The following is a 23,792-nucleotide window of genomic DNA, read 5'->3' as shown; positions in this document are numbered from 1 at the left end:
TCCATCCAAGCCTACAGGGTGTAATTCACTGAGTACTCCAGACGTTTAGTTTCACAGGATGTATTAAGTCCAGAGTTTTTATGCCAGTAAGTCTACTCAGAAGACAAGGGCCCAGACACAGGGCTGTATTAATATTACAGATATCACTAAGAGTGCTTTCACTTCTGTTAGAGGGTTTCTTGAAGTTAGGCTGTGATAAGGTAGTAAAGCCCTTGAGTTGATTAAATCCCTTAAGATGAGTTCTTGTTTGACTGTGGGCATCTAGTCCAAGCAAAATTTGTTTGCTCCTACATGTGTACTACTCTAAAGCAGAGGATCCCATCAGATTCTAAAAGGAGGTCAAACTCTCTCTTCAAATCGATGGAGAATCTGATGAAACAGCCTAGACCTTGCAGAGATTTGCCCATGATCAACACTACAAATCAGCAGCAAAGCCAAGTCTGAACTCAGTTCTCCTGACTCCTGGTATAGCTCACAGCAACAGCTCATCAAATATTCTGAGCACCTGCTGTATGTCAGACAGTAGGCTAGTGCTGGTGAAGGGGCAAAAATAAGTCGTATGATATAAACCCAGCCATCAGCTATGGCATTACTTCCTGACCACTTTTAGGTTATGACCTAGAATATATCTGTAGGGCACTCTGACAGAGGAGCCTGGGGGGCTGCCGTCTATGGAGTCGCAGAGTCGGACACGACTGACGCGACTTGGCAGCAGCAGCTTAGGATAACAGATGAGGCTGCCTCTGCTTGGCTACCCTAATGGCCCAAGGGCTCACCATTCTTGACATGGAAGCACTGAGCTATGGCACCTCTGTTGGGTCTGGCAAGTACTCCCCTGCCCGCCTTAGTCTAAGGGCTGCCTGCTTAGTGCAGCTCTACATACCTCCCTGCCCATTCCTCCTCCCACATCTTCAGTGTCTTGTCACAACGAGGACACCATTTCCCTGAGCACACCACTGCTCCCACACATTTCAATACCCTCTCCCCTTTCATTGCCTTGGTATCCCTCATCCAGAATTCCTCCTCCTTCCTCAAACATTTAACCCCATGACTATTGTTTCCAAATTCCTTCTCCATTCCATCTCACATCCAGTAATGCTTAACCTAAGCAGCACCGAAAATTTATCTTCAGATCCTCCCCCGTTCCCCCTTATTCTCTGCTTCTGCAGACAGGTGTCTTCTGAAAGGCCTGAAACCAGGCCTTCCAACTTCTTTTTCTTCACTCTTTTTTGGTTCCCTTGTCTTAAGAACTTCAACCATAAAATTGATGGCATCAAGCAATCTCCTTATCTCTTCCCCCTCTTTCACATCTATCCGCAAGCACATTCTTGTATTCTAATGTCTTGGTAGAAAACACGGACTTGCCTGAAATCTACAGATCATCACTTCCCCTAAATTCCTGCAGGGCATCTTGCCTCCCCAAGGACCTTGAACTTCATTAGCTTTTCCGTCTCTTTCGGTTTTCTCTCAGCCTCTCACATCTTTACAAACACCTAAAACCAAAGAAAACCCCTTTCTCGACCCTCTCGCGGCCATATGTTCCCAAAGGGTAGTCCATGCTCGCTGCGCTCATCTTTTTCAGTCCCCTCCCTAGGGTGTGGAATATGATAGAGCCTAGTCAGGATGTGATAAGTCCAAAGCCTCAAAACCACTAGGAGTAGAGAGCCAGAATTTCAGTTCCTAAGCAACTACCCCCTGTACTTTCATTCACTGCTCTTACCTCGTCTCGACTCCTCCCCTTGTCTGGCCTCCATGACTCTCGCGAGACTTGAGGGCCTCCGTTACGCGCCGCTCCAGTTGAGCGGTGCACATCTCGCGAGGCTGAGGCAGGGCCGGGCCCGACATGGCGGAAGGTAGGGTTTTTGTGGACCCGCGCGGGAAGGCGCGGAGCTGTGGGGGCGCTGCTGGCTGGGCCAAGCAGCCCTGAGAGGGAACGACCGGGCATGGTCGCATGGGGCACAGCGGGTCTCGCGAGCCTTCCTGTCCAGCCTCTGCCGGGCGCCTCGGGCGGGGGTCTCGAGCGCTATTCCTATGGCAACGCCCCTCCCGGCGTCCCCGACCCCAGGGGACCGCTGCGGGGTCCGGAGCCGGTCACTAGGTCGCGTGCCGGGACTGAGTGCAGCTGCTGGGATCCCGAGGGCCTTCGGGGAGGCTCCTTTGATTACCAGCGGCGCTGGGATGGCTGGGGAAGTAACACTTCTCCTAAGGAAATCGAAACTGCTGTCCTGGCAGGTCCCGCATCCGGAAGGGGTACATCCCTTGCCTGTGGAAGAGCCTGGGACTCTTCCCGGCGTGAGGGTGGGGGTGAGCCAGGGCTGTCACTGGCCGGCGCGCCAGACGGGCGGGCGCTGTAGGCTCTGGGCTTCCCAGCAGCCCCGAGAGATTCGGGTCGGCTGGGGTTCTTTCCCCACGTTTAGAGATGTGGACAGGAGGAGGGGGTTTGCTAGGTAGAGTAGTTGGCCAAGGTCACGCTGTTCCTAAAAGATGTGCTAAAGTAGACCTCGGCTCCTTTGCCTCTCAGTCCTATCCTTACCTGCTTTCTGCTGCTTTCTTTATGACGCTGCAGGTAAAGGCAGTTTGGCCTCTCCCATTCTGTCTGCCTTAACGTAGGAGTATTAGAATCCTTCGTTGTCAAAACCTTGTACAGCTTGGGGGAAAGAAGACCCAGAGATGGGAGTTACCTGCCAGGGACCCTAAAGTGATGCTGTCGGACCTGGCTAGTGTGCTTCTCATGTTCATCCCATTATTGGAGGAAAAGACTGCTTCTTTGACTAAATGATTGCGTATGGATGCAATAGGCTGGTGCTCCCGCCTCGCCTATTGATTTTGAGCTAAGCTTTGTCTGAACCCATCTTTACTTGAATCTTCTCTTTGGGCAGCACCTGACAGTTTGCAGGCTTTTCTCATTTGATTAGACTTGGAAACAGCCTTGTGAAGGAGGCCTGACATGGGTGTCATTTGCACTTTACAGATAAAGGAATTGAGGCCAGAGTTCTAGAGATACCCAGGACCAGTACCCCCTGTTGGTCTGCTCTTTCTGCCAAGCTATACCCGCTGTGGGGGAAACATCAGATAAATATTGTATGAAAACAGAGCAGGATTAAGAGGAATAGAAAGAAAGCTAAGGCATCCCTTGAAGCTAGTTTTTTGGGTAAATCAGAGTGTTGTTTAATATTGTTTTAACACAGTGGGCAGCCAGTGAAATGGAGCTTATTGCCCAGAGCAGTGAGTTGGAGTGGAAAGGTTCAGGAAGGCTTTAGGTGGGGTGATGTTGTCTAGCACCTTTACATCAGTTACAGAAGTTGAATGTTTTGGGAGTACATTACTGAGATTGAAGTTGTAGAGAGCAGCTGGTTTTTCATTCAGCATTTTTCCTGAGCACCTGCTGTGTCTGCCAGTCTGATTCCAGCTTGAGGAGCTCCTGCTAGCTGAATATGCTGATCCGTAATCCTGCAGGTGCCTTGAGATTTGTGTTAGGGTAACCTTGAGAGACATCCAGCTCCTGGAGAACACACCTTAAACAAAGCATCCTTTCAGGGTTAAATTGGCAAGGGAGTACAGATAGGTAGGCATAGTCAGGAGGTTCTGACTTGACAGTTTTTATTGTCTTTTCTGTGTTCCAGTTTCCTTCTCTGTGTTCTGATTTAAGCTTTTTGGAAACAGTGTTTCGAATTTTGGGAAGATTCTGAGTGGATCATTCTAATCCAGTTACCTCTTTAAACTGAGGGTGCTTGTTATGTTCAGGAAGGAAAGATTAGCTGGACAGTGTTTTGCCCGGGTGTTAACTTGTCTAATGCTGCTTGTACTTTAATCAGAATTTATCCAGCTGGCTATGCTTGTTTAGAAATACTCATTTAAATATAAGCAAATAGCAAAAAATCCATGTCATGTAACAATTGGATGCTCTGTAAGCACACTCTATGGGAACCTCCCTGATAATGGTTTTCGTTTGGTGATGCAAGTGTGTGAGCCTGTGGGAAATGGCACTTAGAAATAGTAAACACAACCTGCCTAGACTGACCTATACGGTAACTTCTTAGTGGGACTCGTGTAGAAACCAAGCTTCTTTCCTTCCATCCATCCATGGATATTGCTTTTACTGTATATATTTAAGTAAAGTCCTAAAATTAATTTCAATTTCCACTCTACTTCCCTGAAGCTATCCTGCTAATCAAAGTGTCCTTCATCACCTGGAAAAGTCCCTCCAACTTGGTCTTCCTGCTTTTACTTTTTCTCCCTCATTTTGTTTCCCCACAACCTATTTTTACTGTTTCCAGGGTTCCCTTTAAAACATAAATCAGATCATGTCTCTCTCATTCTTTGCAGTACACCTACCTTCCACATGCTCTCCCCACTTCTGTGGCTCTCAGCGATCTTATTCCAAAGCCTTCCAGTGACCTTCAGGTCCCAACAGTCTGACTGCTGGTTAACGCTGTTACCTTATTTCTTAATTTATTCACGAGGCTTTTGCCACACTAACGTCCTTGCTATTCTCCGTACATTCCTAGCATGCTTCTACTGCAGTATCTTTGTCCTGCAGTTCCCTTGGTCTTAAACAGTCTTCCTCAGTTTCTCCATATAGCCAGTCGACTTTTATTCACTCAGGTGTCTGTTCAGTTCTCACCTCTTTAGAGATTGTCCCTAGATTTTGTTTGTCTTTTAATTCCCTTGCTGGAATATGAACCTCTACAAGGGCAGAGACTTTTTCTATTTTGTTCACTGCTGTATCTCCCAACTTAGAATCATGCCTGTGGTTGAAGGAATGGATAAATTATTGAATGTCATTTACCAGACATCAAGAAGAGTTGCTGGGGATTCCCTGGCGGTCTGGTGGTTAGGACTGCTCACTTTCATTGCTGAGGGTCATGGTTCAGTCCCTCGTTGAGGAACTGAGATCCTACAAGCTGTGTGCCTTGGCCACAATGAATAAATACATAAAATCTAAAAAATGAAAAGTTGTCTGGATACATCCTTAGTCTCTTGTCCGGTAAGCTGCCTCGTCCAGGTATTAATGTGCTCTGATATTATTATCTGATACTAACATCAGGCTGCTGGGAGCTGCCTAACCTACTTTTCATCCAGCCCAGTTTAGTCTTAGCAGTCGCGCAGTATTTAAGACCTCAATCTCCGCAGGTGGACATGGGTTTGAATCCTAGTTTTACTAAGCTGTGATCACAGTGAATTGCTCTCAGTCTCGGTTTCCTCAGCTTTGAAAGGGGGATCATCTCTATCTCAAAAGAAATAGTGTCTCAAGAACCCTTTTATCACAGTGCCAGACATTTTGACCTGCCACACAGTCTCTCTCTCGTTAAATCTTAGTAGGCCTGAGACTTATGGTATTTATTGAACTCCACCTAGTAAGTAAGACACTGTAGGGTGGAGGATGGGAGGAGCATGGAGTGGGGGTGGAGGGAGAAGTACAAAAGAAGAGCCAGACCTAGAGCCTTTTCATAGGGAATGCAGCAGTCCAGGAAAGAAGATGAAGAGTATGTGTGTTAGAAATTGCATTGTAGGATAGAACGTGAAAAGTGCTTATGATACTCAGGCTGGGAAGAGATGTTTTAGAAGAGTGGTGGGGGCAGTGTTTGGGGTGTCGGGGGGAGCCTGTACTGCAGGAGATAAGCTGGGCTTCTCTGGGCTGGGCTTTGGAAAATAGGCCTCTTTTGGACATGGGTTGGGAAGAGGTCACAATTCTCAGTGGAAGAAATAGCAGGATCTGAGGTTGGAAAAGTATGTGACAGGCCAGATTAGGAAGGGATTGGTTAAATAAGTATTTAGATTTTACTCTGTGGGCCATGGGGTAAGGCTACTAAAAGGTATCTGCCAAGGTAGTGGCATGACTAGAATTGTCTGAGGCGAGGGAAAAAGGCTATAATGTAGAGGATGGATTTGGGAGGGAGGGAGGTCGGAACAGACTGTAGTAATTGATGACGAGTCCTTTGGTAAGAAGGGCCATTGGTGAGGACTGATATGAGAGACATTCACTATAGATGGCATAAAGCATAGGGCTGTTGGAACCTGTTTGCATGTTGACAAGAGGGTGAAATCAAAGATGACTCAAGGGCTCTTGTCTGGGTGACTCAGATAATGGCTGGGCTGTTGACAGGAAGAGAAGGAACAGATTTGAGAACAAATATCTTTACCTCAGTTGTGGACAGATTTCGCCATGCCCAGTATACCTTTAGAGGATTATGGCTTAGCAAGCAGTTGGAAGTATTTCCAGTCAGACTGGTGTTTGTGTGAAAATTAGCTAATGAGCTAGTATTTGTTGAGTATTTCTTATGCAGCCAGCTCTACCTCTGATCAGTGCTATAGAGTGAGGTTTTGAAAAATGTGTAAGTCACACCACTGACTTGTAGACAAGTCTCATCAGTTGAATCACAATCAGGAAAAAAGTATTTTATGGAAAATTCCATGGACAGAGGACCCTGGTGTTTGCAAAGAATCAGACATGACTGAACACACAGCACACACACACACACACACACACACACGCACACACACACACACACGCACACACACACACACGCACACACACACACGCAGCTATGCTGGGGATGACAGAGTGAGCAACACACAGTCAGTGCAGCCAAGAGGGGAAGGAAAAGTTTCTCATATTGTACTTTATAGTTTACTGAGTTTTCTCCTTTGCATTGATGATGAGTCGTACCACTGTCCAGCTGAACGCTGAAGGTCAGTAACCTAGTGATCATCCCTGTTGTTGTTCAGTCACTCAGTTGTGTCCGACTCTTTGCAACTCCATGGACTGCAGCAAGCCGGACTGCAGCAAGCCTGACTGCAGTGTTCCAGTCCCTTACCAACTCCCGGAGCTTGCTCAAACTCAAGTCGGTGATGCCATCCAACCATCTCATTCTCTGCCATCCCCTTCTCCTGCCCTCAGTCTTTCCCAGCATCAGGGTCTTTTCCAGTGAGTCAGTTCTTTGCATCAAGTGGCCAAAGTATTGGAGCTTCAGCATAAGTCCTTCCAGTGAATATTCAGTGTTGATTTCCTTTAGGATTGACTGGCTTGATCTTCCAATCCAAGGGACTCTCGAGTCTTCTCCAACACCACAGTTCCAAAGCATCAGTTCTTCAGCGCTCAGAATTCTTTATGGTCCAGCTCTCACATCCATACATGGCTACTGAAAAAATCATTGCTTTGAAAGTTATGTCTCTACTTTTGACTTCCCCCAGCTCTGTGCATGTGTGTGTGTGTACTAAGTCACTTCAGTTGTATCTGACTTTGTGACCCTATGGACTATAGCCTGCCAGGCTCCTCTGTCCATGGGATTCTCCAGGCAAGAATATTGGCGTGGGTTGCCATGCCCTCCTCCGGGGGGATCTTCCCAACCCAGGGATCCAACCCACGTCTCTTTTCATCTCCTGCATTGACAGGCGGCTTCTTTACCACTCACATCACGTGGGAAGTCCCTCTAACTCTGTAGTCAACACCAAATCCTGTGGGTCTTATAAAGCTCTCACATATGTTTCCTTTCTGCTGTCATTCTAGTGGTTCTCAACCTGGAGAACCCTGCATATTAGAATCACCTGGGAAGCTTCTGAAAATTCAAGATTTATGCATCAGCTTCAGTAAAAATCAGTATATCCCGCAAACAATTTTTTTTCAATTTGAATCACTATTGAATAGAAGAGGATTTTACTAAATCATTTTTTAAAACAAATATAACTATGTGCATGTATATAATATGTGCACATATACATACATAAAATTAGGTCATCTTTCCTAACTAAGAAGTCTTCAGTAGTAGGAGTTATTTGTAAATGAAGTAAAAGGATTTTTTTAAATCAACTTTTGTTAAATAATGGCTTTTCGACTTTGTTAAAGCCTTTGAGTTGTAACAGAATTGCTAGACTTTTTAAAGGGTGAAAAGTCAAAATATGAAATATCTTTTAGCACCACCCTGTTTTTATTATGTCCAAACTTTTTGTCTGTGTCTGTGTGTGCGAACTGGGAGGATACAGACTGGCAGAGGTATCTTGCTATTCCTTTGTACTCTCCTCAAGATGCTATTGCTGTCTAACCCTTCCTCTTTTCTTCTTTCTCGCACGTGCCTTGTGGCTTACGGGATCTCACTTCCCTGACCAGAGGTTGAACCCCGGTACAGTGGTGAAAGGCTGGGATCCTAACCACTAGGCCACTAGGGAACTCCCTCCCTTCCTCTTTTCATTAGGGTATTTTGTGAACTTGAATTTCAACAGTAAATACATCCACTTATTTCTTTTCTGTTAAACAGTTTTCTTAGAATTAGCACTATAGTTAGTGCTAGTAATCTAGTGAAAGAAAAATTACATCTGTAATATGACACGATTAGGAAAGTAGTTGTGGTAGTAATTCATTACCTGCGAGGACTTTTATGTTCCTTATGATGCCAGCAAGGAAGATAGTTTTCTCTGGGAATATGATATGTGCTTTAATGAAATATTGTTATGTAGAAGACTGAAACAAAATTATTTTTGTAGTTCTCAAAATGAGATGTTACCAGTTTTACAGTCGTTTTTCTTTTATCTAATGGACATAGTTAAAGCAGAGTAGGGAGAAAGTCATTTAGTAATTACAGAATTACACAAAGAACACTAATTCAATGTGAAAATTGGGGGCTGGAAAGAACTATAGAAATGTAGACAAAGGAAATACCGGGGTTTTGTTCATCTAAAAGGATTTAATGAATACACTGTGGGCTAGAATTGGAGTAGGCAGGGAGTAGAAGTCACATTTAAGGTAGGGAATGGGAAGAACATTCAATTCCTAAGTCAGTGAATTAATAATAACTTTTTGTTTGATGTCCTGACGTTGAGACTGAAAATAGGTAGAATGGCACAGTGGGATGAGCATGAGCTTTGTTGGCTTAAGATCTTAAACCATGATGTAGAACATTTTTATAATCTTAAAATAATTTCCTCGAACTCCCTTGCATTCCCATTCCCCTGACCTCTGGTAACCACTGATGTGCTTTAACCCTGAAGCCTGAAATATTTACTACCTGGCCCTTCACTGAAAAAGTTTGCCAACTCCTGACCTAGAAGGAAGAGTCTTATAAGAAACTTTGTTGGTTCCTTTTCTGTCCTGTGACTTGCTGATTAAAAAAAAAAAAAAAAAAAAAAAAAAAATATATATATATATATATGTATGTATGTATAGCAGTTGATGTTGGTCTCTTTTTTTAGGGTACTCCTAGTGAATGTAGATTTTCTTTTTGTCCCAGGCATCTTTGGTTAGGTGAGGAGTGATGAATTACCAGAGAACGCATCAAAATATCTGACCTCCAACTGCACTGGTGAAGAGTAAATGGGTATTATTTGGGGAAAAAAAAAAAACAATGAAATTGTGATACAAGTACTGATATTCTTCACTGATACTTAGTATAGCTCTTCTGGTGAAACTGTAGGTTTATGTATTGTTTAAATGTCTAGGCTTATTTTTCACAGGGAAAGTTGGAGAAAGAGAAAAAAGAAGCCACAGCTGAAAATTAGTCACTTGATACAGAAGTGTTTCAGTTCAGTTCAGTCGCTCAGTCGTGTCCGTCTCTTTGCGACCCCATGAATCGCAGCACGCCAGGCCTCCCTGTCCTAGTAAACCTTTAAACTAGACACTGTTGTGAATAGTTTAATACATCTTAATTACTCCTCGACAGGACTCTCAGATACTGTTATTATTGCTACTTTCCACCTGTGAAAACAGAAGCGCAGAAAGAAGTGACTTGCCAAGGTCACACTGCTAGGAAATCCACTGCTCGGGCCTGGGTTGCAGTCCAGGCGAGTGAGGCTCCAGAGCACACTGTCTTAAGGGCAAATCATGTTGCCTCTCTCAGACTCAGAACAATAGCGCGCATGTACTGACCTCTTACTGCAGGGCTGGTGTGCTTCTAAGGTCCTTGTTTATGTTTACATACTTAACCTAGGTGGAGAAGGAGGCGTTTGCCTGAGGAATGACAACTAGAAAGTGCTGGGGCTGGGATCTGACTCCAGAGCCTGTGCCCCCTCACCAGGGCACTGAGCTGTAGGTTCTCCATTATTATTCAGAATGATAATTGTATACTTCTTCCTGTAAGAGCTTTGCAGCTTGCTGGTACTTCAAGGACACATTTGCTTGCTATTTGCAAGCAGACACGATGCCACAGAATACTATCTCAGCCATGGGTACTGCTTGATTATATCAGGAGGCGGCGACGCATTTGCAGTACAGTGCACTTGTGATCAGGGTTTTCTCCTGCAAAAGATGCAAGACGGAGCAGCTATGATTTCATGAATGAGAGCCTGTATCCAAACACCTTCCTTTTATCTCACCTCTTCTCTGATCATAACCTTTGTAGTTTATGTCTCAGACTTCCCTGGTGGCTCAAACGGTAAAGCATCTGCCTACAATGTGGGAGACCCAGGTTCAATCCCTGGGTCGGGAAGATCTCCTGAAGAAGGAAATGGCAACCCACTCCAGTATTCTTGCCTGGAGAATCCCGTGGACAGAGGAGCCAGGTGGGCTGCAGTCCATGGGGTCACAAGGAGTCGGACACGACTGAGAAACTTCACACACACACACACACACACATTGTTAGGGAACTGTTGACTGAAACAAGTGTTAGGGTCAAGGCTGCAGGTAGAAATTTGTGTCAGTAATTCTGAGAGCTACTAGGGATATTGCTGTAGATTTTGGATTTACCTGTTTGTAACTGACCAACCTAGATAGCATATTCAAAAGCAGAGACATTACTTTGCCAACAAAGGTCCGTCTGGTCAAGGCTATGGTTTCTCCAGTGGTCATGTATGGATATGAGAGTTGGACTGTGAAGAAAGCTGAGCGCCGAAGAATTGATGCTTTTGAACTGTGGTGTTGGAGAAGACTCTTGAGAGTCTCTTGGACTGCAAGGAGATCCAACCAGTTCATTCTAAAGGAGATCAGTCCTGGGATTTCTTTGGAAGGAATGATGCTAAAGCTGAAACTCCAATACTTTGGCCACCTCATGCGAAGAGTTGACTCATTGAAAAGACTGTGATGCTGGAGGGATTGGGGGCAGGAGGAGAGGGGGATGACAGAGGATGGCTGGATGGCATCACCGACTCGATGGACGTGAGTTTGAGTGAACTCCGGGAGTTGGTGATGGACAGAGAGGCCTGGCGTGCTGCAATTCATGGGGTCACAAAGAGTCAGACACGACTGAGCGACTGAACTGAACTGGTATCCAGAGGAATTTGCAAAGATTCCTTAACATTTTTGAAATAGAACTTTTATGATCTTTAAGGGTTGGAATTTGTAACTTTCTACTCTCTGAGGCAAATGTCCTAATAGTACCCCCCCCCATGAATCAATATCCAGATTCTTTGTGACTGTTAGTTTCATTCTTGTCCGTCCTGTTTGTGAGTTCCTGTAGACACTACTTCTATGTTTTATATAGATTCTATATTTAGCACTGCCGCTGCTGCTAAGTCAGACACAGAGCCGTGTCCGACTCTGTGCGACCCCATAGACGTCAGCCCACCAGGCTCCCCTGTCCCTGGGATTCTCCAGGCAAAAGCACTGGAGTGGGTTGCTGTTTCCTTCTCCAGTGCATGAAAGTGAAAAGTGAAAGTGAAGTCGCTCAGTTGTGTCCAACTCTTAGCGACCCAATGGACTGCAGCCTACCAGGCTCCTCTGTCCATGGGATTTTCCAGGCAAGAGTACTGAAGTGGGGTGCCATTGCCTTCTCCGTTGGCACTACTTTGGTGCTATATTATTTGGAAAATGTACAAATTAAACTGCCCTTTTTAAAAACTTCAAGGGGCAACTGCTGATCTTCCATAAGAATGATAGTTTAAGTGAAACGGAAATGCAGAATATTTATGGTTGCTATAGTGTTGGTGGATTTTGGGACTCTAGAGCAAAAGGTTGGCTAGAATAAGGTGTAGTTGAAACCAAGGTTAATAGGTTCAGTTTGCTTCAGGGAAGAAAAATCTGCAATCCATAGCCACAGGCAACCCCTGTGAAAACTTAGCAGCTGTCTCTTGGGCAAGTAAGATGTGACTATAGCCACCTGTTTCAACTAGCAAGATAAGGTGTCCTCTTGTTACCCATTAAATTGACTTAGGCAGAGGCAGGTGACTTGCAGGCCTTCTTGGCGGTGACTTTTATGGAGGGCAAGGGTAGGTCTTGCTTTCTAATGATTTGTTTTTCTCCTGGAGCCTAGTGTTGTGCCTAGCCCACAAACCTGATTTAAAAGGAAAATCTGACCGAGAAGGTAAATCATTGAAGCCTTTTCCTTATATTTTCTGGTCGTAGTATGCTGCAGACACTGACAGGCTTTATTTAAATTTTGGGGGGTGAAACGCCATGTCTGAGATGTCTTTCCTTGCACTGCCTTAAGGCCAGGTGGTCTTGCCGTGTTTGTATCCCTTGTCAGAGTGCTTTCAGGTTTTCAGCTTGTCTTTTTTAATTGCCTGTCTTCTCCATTACCCAGCAACTTTGTGAAAAACGTGTGCCAAGATGGTTTTCTTTACTTTCACACTGGCACTTTATAAATTTTCAATGAACTGCTAGGTTATACAGTTGCCTTCTTAAGAGTTGCAAATCTCTGGATAAGCTGATGAATGAACACACAAAAAATTGCAGTTCTGTTGATCTTCTATCTAAACAGTAGTATTCCCAGAGCAGTCTAACTGTGTGTGACCTGGGGGCTGAGCTTTTTCTCCAGGCCAGTCATCCCCATACCTGGGGTCATCTGAAAAGCCCTGTACATTTCCGGTGATCGCGCTCCAGCTCTGCTGAATTTGGGTGCTCTCTGTCTAGTTCAGATTGCCCGTGTGATTCTTACGCAGCCAGTCTGGGAGTAATGTCCTCAAGAGCAGTCTGAGGCTGGAAGTGGGTAGGGGTCACGGGCCTGTCCCCTTTGTGCTCCTCAGTTCATTGTCTGGGAATTGAGCCAGAAGTGGTCTGTAGGTTCCTTCCTTTCCTAAAGTTTTGTGATGTGTAAAAACCCTTACACTTGGGTATTAGAAAATTATTTACTTTCCCTCATAGTTTAATTGTTTTCCATAATCTTTAAAATTTGTATAAAATAATATATTTGCTTCCTAAGTGCACATCGATTTAAAACTCAAGTAATATTACAAGGCTTAAGAAATAAAAATTTGCCATCCCTCAGAACCCACTTCCCAGACTACTTTCCCCTCTTCTCTGTTGACCTCTAAGGGGTAGTATTGCCATTTCTAGATGGATCAGTGATAGACATTGACTGACTTTTTCCTGTGGCAGGTTAGGAGTTGCCTCCTGGAGAGCTTTTTTTTTTTTTTTTAAGATACAGCCTAACTAACTTGCGCTTGTTCCAAATTAATAATAATGAAGGGTTTTTTTTTTTTTTTTGCCTTGTTGTATGGCTTGCAGGATCTTGGTTCCCTGATCAGGGATTGAACCCAGGCCATGGCAGCGAAAGTACCGAGTCCTAACCCCAGGACCACAAGGGAATTCCCTAATGACGAGTTTTAAAAGCATGTTAGGCTTTACTCTTTGGTTTGGGAATTGTCAGTGCAGACTTGTTATATGAGGTGATGAAGTATTTAAAGCCTTGATAGCTCGTTCATTATTTAGCAGTGTTTTTCCATTCCTGTTTTTCCTTTTGTTCATCACCTTATCTTTCTGATGAGGTCCTATTGATTTGCTGTGATTTTAATTGATCAGTCTTAATTCCTTGGTCAATAAAAATTTGAAACTCATTCTGTTTTCCATGACTCAAAAAAATGTTGTGTAAATAGTTACAGTAGTTTAAATTATTCAACCAATAATTATGTAATTGTGGAAAGCATAAAAGGGGTGTGGAGGAAATGCTGACAATTTTGCACGCATGTGCCAGTTATAGTAATTTTATTTAATTTTCACAGCAGCACCGAGTAGAAGATCCCCCCTCTTATTTTACATATAAAGAAACTGAAGCTGAGAGAGGTGGTCTGAGCCCATGGTCCCCATAGCTAGTTACTAAACGGATTTATAGTCCCATCACTTGCAACTCCAGAAGCTACTACAAGTGTATATATCAGTTTTTTTTAAACTTAATTGATGCATAAGATACATGCAAAGAAGTTCAAAGCATGAGCCCAATGAATTACCACAATAAAAATTATTTATAATTTGAATGTGCGTATTTAAAATGTAACCACCACTGAGTTAATAACAAAAAAATAATCTTACCTCCTAGAGGGCACCCCTGCTGTGCTCTCCCAGTTACCACTCTCCTGCCGTTCCTCCCAAGAGAAGCATTATCATGACTCCATAGATTCATTTTGCTCCGAGTGACAGCAACTTTTGGACAAAATTTGATGTTACTCCTAAATTCATATGTCCTTTAACATTTTCTGTTACCCACATCTAGAAAATCAGTGCCAGTTTTTCTTTAAAGAGGCCATCAACTTCATATCTTTCTCTGTAGGAAAAATAAGTATACATTTTATAAAATCACACGAACTTACTGCTTTGTGCATCTCCATTTCAGGTAAATGATTGCAATTTCTTGGCTCTTTAGTGTGAGTAACTATAAATAACTCTTCAAAACCAGTGACCTGTAAATTTGTCACACCAGAGTAGAAGTGTAGATATGAGTCCTGCCAAAGGAGTTTTGTGGTTATAAATGCTAAGATTTGAAAAATATTACGATAGGATCATTGTAAGTACTGTTTTCTTTTAGCCAGTGGGTGTTTTTTTTTTTTTTAAGCAATATTTGGCTTAAATATTAGTAGGCTAAATAAATTGCAGTATTTTGAAAAAAATTAGTTATAGGAATTCTCATCTGATACATAACACATAAGCACAGTGATCACCAGCTATAAGCAAATTTTCATCTTGCAAGTGCCTTCTACTTTATTTGCCCAGGAATGCTGATTTACACCTGAGATAATATCTAGTTTTTTGACTCCTGCTGCTGCTAAGTCGCTTCAGTCGTGTCCGACTCAGTGCGACCCCACAGACGGCAGCCCACTAGGCTCCTGTCTCTGGGATTCTCCAGGCAACAATACTGGAGTGGGTTGCCATTTCCTTTTCCAGTGCATGAAAGTGAAAAGCGAAAGTGAAGTCGCTCAGTTGTGTCCTGACTGTTTGCGACCCCATGGACTGCAGCCTACCAGGCTCCTCTGTCCATGGGATTTTCCAGGCAAGAGCACTGGAGTGGGGTGCCATTGCCTTCTCTGAACTATGAAGGCAGAGCACATTTGTTATAGAATACCTGAAATGCGCAAGAAAGTGCAGAGAAGAAAACAAACCTGATATTTTGTGGTATTTGTCATTCTGTTCCTCATATATTTGAATGTTTATAATAAAATTGAAATTATAAAATATATTTAGTTTCCCAGCCTTATTTTTTCTGTTACCTATAATTTGAATGTGTGTATTTAGTGTTACATATGTCTTGGAAAACGTTAATAGTTGCATAATAACTTCACTCTCATGTGCCACTTACTCTTGTTTTTTGAATGGAAGCATCTCTTTTTGAGCTGGCTTAGGGTTGGAGCCATACGAGTGAGTGGGAGACATCCAAGGTGACTCCCACATTTCTTCTGCAGATAACTGGAATAGATGGTGTGTCATTTATTAATACAGGGACCATACAAAGAGGAGCAATTTCCTTGAAGCTAAGAAGAGAGATCTGCATAGAGATAAGGGTCTACGGATCACTGATGCTAGATTTTGGTTTTAACCACAGACCAAGGCTCTGATATAGCTGCCTTGGAAGGTGGCACAGTTGAGAAGGCCAAGGGTAGACCTCCTGGGGAGTATCAGTGGTGGAGGGTTTGGAGGGATGTGCAGAGAAGTGTGTGAAAGTGACAGAGCGCCGGGATTGGAGAGAAGGTGGCACGGTGGTTGTTGAAAGAAGCAAAAAGCAGGATGGACAGGAGTGTCCTGTGCTGAGAGGAGAACCACTGGCAAGTGTCTTAGATTTGGCAATTAGGAAGTCATCAGTGAGAGGGGCTTCAAGGGGGTAGTGGAGGCGGAGGGGATGGCAGGGTGATAGTGTGTGAGGAAATGTGTGTGGTAGCTAGAGACGGAAGGGCAGAGGTGGTCAGATGTGTGAAAGGAGAGTTTCGTTTCGCTGTTGATAGAGGCCTAGGCCTCTGTTCGTACTGATGAGAGGGTTCCCGCTGAAAGAGATTGAAGTTGCTGGAGCTGGAGCGGTTGATGATAAAGCAAAGGACCTGGGGAGAGTGAAGGGTTTGGAGCAGAGGAGGAGTGCGTAAGCTTGCATGGGAGGGAGCTGCAGTCTCTGAGAAGGCAGGGGTAGATGGGAGTCGCTTTTGGTACAGTGGGGATTGTTGGTAGTTGCTCAGTTTTCTCAAGACGTTGTCCAGGAAGGTAGGAGATGGCCCTGAGGGCTGTGTCCAGATTTGGAGTTTTTGTGGTGGGGAGTAGAGGAGTGAATGTTCTGTGGCCCAGAGGATGACCACAGCAGCATTGTGGTTCCACGGATATGATTTATGCATGATTGCCTGAATCCCCACCAAAACTGCAGGTAAGAGACAAGTTTCTGGACTTTGCTTCCTCAGAGAAGCCTCCCCTAATGTCCTAAGTTAAATTTCTTTTTTAAAAAAATGTCATTATAGGTTCTCAGAGCTCTGTTCTTTCTAGTACTGATCTGAGTTGTAGTTTTTCATTTAGTTGTTGCAGTTGTTATAATTATAAACGTTTACTTCCCCAGTAACTAAAAGCTCTGAGGAAAGATATGTCTGATTTTGCTTAAGTACTGTACTATCAGGCCCCTCACAGATACTCGGTAAATGTTGAATGAGTCAAAAACAGTGGTTTTCAACCTTTAGGGTCTGCCCCAGCACACCTTTGGGATGTGAACTGCTTCCATCTGAATGGTTGACTGCCCTGAGCCTTCCCGAGGGAGGGCAGGGGTCAGGTAGTGTGGGAGAGTGGCTGCTACGCCACTGAATGCCTGGGCCGTTGTCCCAGCCCCACACGTCTCACCAGCTTCGTGACCTTGGACAAATTCTTAACTTCTCTGTACCCCGTGCCCTCCTCTGTAAAGTGGCTAGTCATAATAGTACCTGCCCCATGGGGTCACCGTGAGAATTCACAGAAAACTTGTAAAACAGGATGTGACATGTAGAAGTTACTAATTCCTGCTAGCGGTTTGAAAACTGATCTTCAGGGAAATTGAGAAGAAATCCTTGCACTGTGATGGCACCCTGAACAACACCATTCTTGGTCTTGTAGGAGTATCAGTAAGAATAGGAACATCATGTGACTACAGTTGACCCTTGGACAGTATCAGTGGCTAGAAACTCTGCCTTACCTTCCGGCAGAGTGGAAAATCCGCATGTAACTTAGAGCCCTCCGTGACCTTGATTCTTCGGATTCAACCAACTGCAGATGGTGTCACAGCTGTCCCCAACCTTTATGGCACCAGGGACCAGTTTCAAGGATAACAGCTTCTCCATGGACTGAGGGGTGGGGGAGAGTTTCCAGATGATTCAAGCGCATTACATTTATTGTGCACTTTATTTCTATTGTTACATCAGCTCCATCTCAGGTGGAGTTGCTTTGGGGCCCCTGCTGTATAGTGTTTACTACTGGAAAATATCCCTGTGTTAAGTAAACCCACGCAGTTCAAACCGTGTTGTTGAAGCGTCAGCTGTGGTCATTTTGGTCATCCCATCCTGGCTGTGGGATGAGGGATGAGTGCGTGCTGTCTGTTTACACCTAGCGTGGTAAACTTGACTCTTTGTCTTCCTTGCAGAGGAGGTGGCCAAGTTGGAGAAGCACTTGATGCTTCTCCGACAAGAGTACGTCAAGCTGCAGAGGAAATTGGCAGAGACAGAGAAGAGATGCACTCTTCTAGCTGCGCAAGCAAAGAAAGAAAGCAGCAATGAGTCCTTCATCAGCCGCCTGCTGGCAATCGTGGCCGACCTGTACGAGCAGGAGCAGTATAGGTGAGCTGACATGGGGCCAGTTTGGGGAAGCAAATCCTTTGGCTTTCTCTCTTGTTTTCTGCTTATCTTCAGCACAGATTATGGGTGTCCTGGTGATTGCATCCCTGGTACAGATAGGAATTAGCTTGCAAGTTCAGGGATTCAAGGGAGGAGAAGTCACCTTCTCTTGGGCTGGTCAAGAAGGCCTCTTGGAGCTACTGGTTAGTGTAGCATGATGGTTGAGGGTGGACTTTGGGGTCACACAATTCAGCTGGCCACTTACTGGCTACGTGAACTGGAGCTATGTGATGAGCCTTAGGCTCCTAATCTGTAAAATGGGGATAAGAATACTATTTACCTCAGGGTTATTGAGATGAGATGGTTGGATGGCATCACTGACTTCAAAGAATATGAGTAAACTCCAGGAGTTGGTGATGGTCAGGGAGGCCTGGTGTGCTGCAGTCTATGGGGTCACACAGAGTTGGACACGACTGAGCGACTGAACTAAGCTAGAGTTATTGTGTTGATTAAATTAATAAATACTGTTTGAGCACTTAGATAAACAGTGTCTGGCATATAGTAAGTGCTCAGTTTTTAAGCTACTGTTATAAGTGAGTTTTATGGTAAATGTTAAAGGCTGAGTAGGATTTAATAAAGACAGTAATGTCACTAGTAGAGGGAGTGGCTGAGAACAGACTCACAGATGGGAATGTGTGGAGGATTTAGAGGAGGGGGCATTTTAGGGTACATATCCATGCAGAGGAGCCCTGGAGTGGTGGGAAGGGTAGGGTGGGTTGCATTGGGATGCCAAGGTGAGGATATCGGACTTGATCCTTTAGGAAGTGTGAAACAGGGTTTCCAAGTTTACAGGAATGTCATAAAGTGGTGTTTCAGGCAGATTAGCCTGGTAACATCATGTAGGCGAGATTATAGAGAGAACAAGAGCAGAATCAGGCCGGAAGTGATGAAGGACTGACCTGGGATGATGGCTGCAGTTGTGGGAAAGAGACAAGGACATGAATGTGCCAGGAAGGATTTGCCTACCGGAGAGGCAAGATGGAATAGATGATTTAGTAAAATGTGGAAATAAGACATTTAAAATAGATCAAAATCCAGAACTGCCATCTACCATCTTAATCATTTCTAAAAGAAAAGAAAAACTGAATACCGAAAAATGAGAATTACACACTCTGAGTAAAGGACAGCCCTTTCTTTAAATCTAATGGATGTAGCTACTTGTAAAATATAGGTCACTGTCTCTCTCTCTTTTTTTCCTTCTCCTCTTTTTCCCATGGATAAGTGAAAACTTTGTTCTCCCTGGCTCCAGGAAGCCAACACAGCTCTCTCACTGTCCAGGGCTCTTTCCCGTTAGAATTCCCACTATTTACTTTCCCTATTACGTAGCAGTTGACTGCACTCTTACACTGCAGTCCTTCTAGGAGACAGTGGGAATGAGACTGGGCAGTTTCCTCTTCTGGCAACTTTTTACCTGGTCAGCTGTGGTACGGTCCCAGGGTTCTAGTGGGTCTCTCTTCCGCTTCTAAAACCTGTCCTTTTATCGAAAGAAGGCTGAATGCCTTTGTTATCTACAAACAGTGATCAGATGGGGAATGGAGACTTTGAAGAGGACTGAGCTTTTGAAATGGAATAACTGAAAGTAGAATATAAATTTCTAAAGCAGATTCTCTTTTACCAAGATAAGGGATAAAAAAAAAACCTTTTGTCCCATGAACATGTGTTTTGTTGAAGAGTTTAAATAGTGTTTTTATGTGCATTTTAGTAGAGTAATTGGAGAGTTAGTGTTAAATTTTTAAATTGAGCAATGTGGAAGAAATAGGTGCACTTCTTAGCTAAAGTTCAGGGGAGAAGGCTTTGTCCCATAAGATACTTAAAAATGATGGTTGAAAGTGAAAGTGTTAGTTGCTTTGTAGTTATTTACAACCAAACATAATTTTTCCTGTCTAAGTGTTTAAGACACTCTAGCAACAAGCTCTTCATGCTTCCTCTCCAGTGACAACATCCTTGTATCCACATTTTAAAAGGAAATGCCTTTAAATGACTAGAATGAAAAACTTTACAAAATTGCTAGCCTCCCAGTTGTTTCTGCATAGAGTCTTCAAAGACTTGACCTGTCCCAAGTTTCCATTTTTGAATTATGTTTTTAAAAATTATTACTATTAGAGATTATTAGTGAAATTCTTATATTTATTTCTCTTTGGGATTGTTGTTTAGTGTCTGACTCTTGCAACCCTCATGGACTGTAGCTCACCAGTCTCCTCTCTGACCATGGGATTTCCCAGGCAGCAGTACTGGAGTGGGTTGCCATTTCCTTCTCCATCTCTTTGGGATATTAGACTATAAAAGAAAACTTTGACTTGACATTCATGAATAATAGTAGGAATTTTATAGAAACATTCATTTTTATAATTTTGTGGCTAAACTCAAGATACGTGGTAGAAATAGTAAGCAGTGACTGTTCATTTACATTCTTAGAATGTAATACTTTGTAAGTACATTCAGAGTTTAAAAGTTATTTGTGCTTTGTTTTTGTTATATTTTTAAAACGTTATCACAGGATATGATATGAGACAGTTTTATGTTCTGCTTTAAATAGAATGTCAGTTCTGTTCTTTATGAATAGTGTTCCATGTTAACAGTATTAATAAATACCCTATTCTTTTAATCTAAGATAATTCGTTGCAGCTTGGTTGGTTCTTTAATAGAACTGGAATTGTCGATATGCTCACATAATTATAATGTATGTTCTAGAGGTTGCTTTTGTGGAGCAAAATGTGTCTGCATCAAGCATCGTATTGAAACCATATTCTTGTTTGTGTCTCCTTTTAAGCGCATGAGTTAATCTGTGTAAAAATTTTTTTCTTCTTCCTTTTCTCATACATAATAGTTTTTATGTATTTAGTTTCTAAAGGCTTTCCAAACCTAACAAGTTATTTTCAAGGGAAATATGCAAGTGAAAAGCCTCACAAATACAAGCAAGGAGATGACGATGGGTGACTGTGGATTGCTGCCAGCTAGCCATATGGCACATGCTTCTGTCAGCCTAGTGGGTCATCCTTAGGTGTTTGTTAACTGCCCAGATGCTCTCCTACCTTGACATCTGACATTTCAGAGTTAAGCATGAATAACTATTTGGAAAGCTCTTTTCACTTAATGATATGTCATATATATGGAAACATGTTTGAAGAAAAGATACCTCACCCCCTTTTCTTTATAAATGGTTGAGTTAAAAAATGGCCAATACTAGGTCTGAGTGTTTCTGATGAGAACAGGAGTCCAGATATTGGGTTTCATGTTTCATATTCTTGATTGTTTTATCAAAGCTAATTTCTTTATAGTTTTTGGATTAACCTTGCTTAAACATTAATACAGTGTGGAGCATCATAGCACGGTAGGCTGAGAGCTCTTATCACAGTCTTTAGTCTTCTAGTCTATTTCTCCCTGACGATTTATCTTGATTTTTTTCTACATAAAACCTCTTCTACTCTTTATATGAATATTAGTCATCCTTTGTAACTTGTAGGCTGCACCATCATGGGGGTGACATTAGGGAATGTCTTTGAAAGCATAGTATCCCATGTGAACTAAAAGCTAGAAGTTAGAAATAGGAAACATGTCTGCTGCTGCTGCTGCTGCTGCTAAGTCGCTTCAGTCATGTCCGACTCTGTGCGACCCCACAGATGGCAGCCCACTAGGCTCCTCTGTCCCTGGGATTCTCCAGGCAAGAATACTGGAGTAGGTTGCCATTTCCTTCTCCAATGCATGAAAGTGAAAAGTGAAAGTGAAGTCGCTCAGTCATGCCCGACTCTTAGCGACCCCATGGACTGCAGCCTACCAGGCTCCTCCGTCCATGGGATTTTCCAAGCAAGAGTACTAGAGTGGGGTGCCATTGCCTTCTCTGGTAAACATGTCTAGCAATGCATTATAAATATGACCTATCAGTGCTAGCATAGACATATATTTTGCTGTGATTTTTTTTCTTTCTTTCACAGATGAATGTTGGTCAGTCAGTACTCACATACTGATTAGCTGTGAATTCCAGCTATACCTAGTTAGAATGATAGTCTTTCTTTTTATACCTGTGGGTATTTTTCTTCATCAGTGACTTGAAGATAAAGGTTGGGAGCAGGCGCATCAACGCCCACAAGTTTGTCCTGGCGGCCCGCAGTGACAGCTGGAGTCTGGCCAGTTTGTCTTCCACCGAGGAGTTGGACCTGTCAGGTGAGCCTCTGAGTGGCTGGGGACTCAAAACTCCCGGCACATGAGCACTTGACAGAAGGTTATGATGTGCCACTTTGAGATATTTGTGGCTTAGCGGAAATAGACTGCTTCTCTCATGAATTGGTGGTGACCATAAACTAGTTAAATAGTCATTAGGTAGTACTTTGTGGACACTTCTGTTTAATATCTGGCTAAAAAATCATAAATATTTGAGGAACTACAGTATTCTTATAATTTATAAAATAATATCTCTCCATATAACTTTTCATATAGTAGTATGTTATAAATATGAGAGCATATGTAGAAAAAAAATTTGTTTCCAATAAGAGAAAGTCCTGCTATTGTTCAGCTGGTTACAGTTTAACCCTAGCTGCCAAAATACTTTTCCTGGTCTGTAAGAACTGAATTCAGAGGTAACAGTTACTGCAAAAAATAAGAATATTCTTTCTTTACAATCAAAGGATGACCAGCTATCTTCAGAATTTAAGTGCTTAAACTGTTTAATGTTACTGTTTTTGTGGCACATATATTTTGTAGAATTTGGGTAAATATGGTGGTTAAGTAAACTTAAAAACATCACTTTCAAAAGTTCACTTCAGAATTACATTTTCACTTAGTATTTGCCTAACTGCTGCTACAAAAGAGCAAATTTTAAATTTAATTCTGCTGTTAATAATCAAGAGAATTACAAGTCTCCTGTAAATGTGTTATGCTGCTGCTGCTGCTAAGTCGCTTCAGTCGTGTCCGACTCTGTGCGACCTCAGAGACGGCAGCTCACCAGGCTCCGCCATCCCTGGGATTCTCCAGGCAAGAACAGTGGAGTAGGTTGCCATTTCCTTCTCCAATGCATGAAAGTGAAAAGTGAAAGTGAAGTCACTCAGTCATGTCCGACTCTTTGTGACCCCATGGACTGCAGTCTACCAGGCTCCTCCATCCATGGGATTTTCCAGGCAAGAGTACTAGAGTGGGTTGTCATTGCCTTCTCTGAAATGTGTTATACTTTCATATTTAAAGAAAATAATAATCAAAAGACTGATACCATATGGTAAGGAGCATACACACACATTAAGATATGAGTTACTTGCAGAAGTGATTGGCTGTGTGAAAAGTCTGCTGAATTATGTCTTTGTTCAAAAAATTGGTTGCCATGGTTGATCCCTGCTATAAGGTTTGCTTAGAGGAATGAGCAGCTGCAGAGCCAAAATTTTTGGTGGCTTTGGTAAATCAGGCACCTACTAAGATATCTGTGGTAGAACTTACGGCATCTTTACTTTCCTTTATAAAGTTTATCTTTGAAGGGTTCCAGGGCTTCCCTGATAGCTCAGTTGGTAAAGAATACACCTGCAGTGCAGGAAACCCTGGTTTGATTCCTGGGTCAGGAAGATCTGCTGGAGAAGGGATAGGCTACCCACTCCAGTATTCTTGGGCTTCCCTTGTGGCTTAGCTGGTCAAGAATCCACCTGCAATGTGGGGAGACCTGGGTTCGATCCCTAAGTTGGGACGATCCCCTGGAGAAGGGAAAGGCTACGCACTCCAGTATTCTGACCTGGAGAATTCCATGGACTGTATAATCCATGGGGTTGCAAAGAGTTGGACACGACTGAGCGACTTTCACTTCACTTGAAGGGCTCCAAGGAGGTGGCGGCACCCGTGGACCTGCTCAGGTTTGT

The 23,792-nt window shown here is 43.3% G+C and overlaps 1 protein-coding gene across 5 annotated transcripts in view; it reads left to right on the top strand.

Annotated features, from left to right (window-relative positions):
* Positions 1–1,823: 1,823 nt before the first annotated feature.
* ANKFY1 (ankyrin repeat and FYVE domain containing 1) overlaps positions 1,824–23,792 on the top strand; it is a 70,050-nt gene continuing 48,081 nt past the window's right edge. For 2 of the 5 annotated variants that reach the window (XM_004012576.5, XM_012185520.4), the window contains exons 1-3: positions 1,824–1,853; positions 17,712–17,904; positions 22,004–22,122. In XM_004012576.5, coding sequence (XP_004012625.2) covers positions 1,844–1,853; positions 17,712–17,904; positions 22,004–22,122 — 322 coding nt within the window. In that variant the 5' untranslated portion in view covers positions 1,824–1,843. Of the gene's footprint in view, positions 16,479–17,709; positions 17,905–22,003; positions 22,123–23,792 lie in introns of those variants that run through there. The other 3 variants (XM_060395325.1, XM_042255541.2, XM_012185522.5) reach the window with 2 other exon arrangements.

This window comes from Ovis aries, chromosome 11 (assembly GCF_016772045.2).
Source record: "Ovis aries strain OAR_USU_Benz2616 breed Rambouillet chromosome 11, ARS-UI_Ramb_v3.0, whole genome shotgun sequence".
In the NCBI taxonomy this organism is placed as follows: Eukaryota; Metazoa; Chordata; class Mammalia; order Artiodactyla; family Bovidae; genus Ovis; species Ovis aries.
This window is presented reverse-complemented; position numbering and strand designations above follow the sequence as displayed.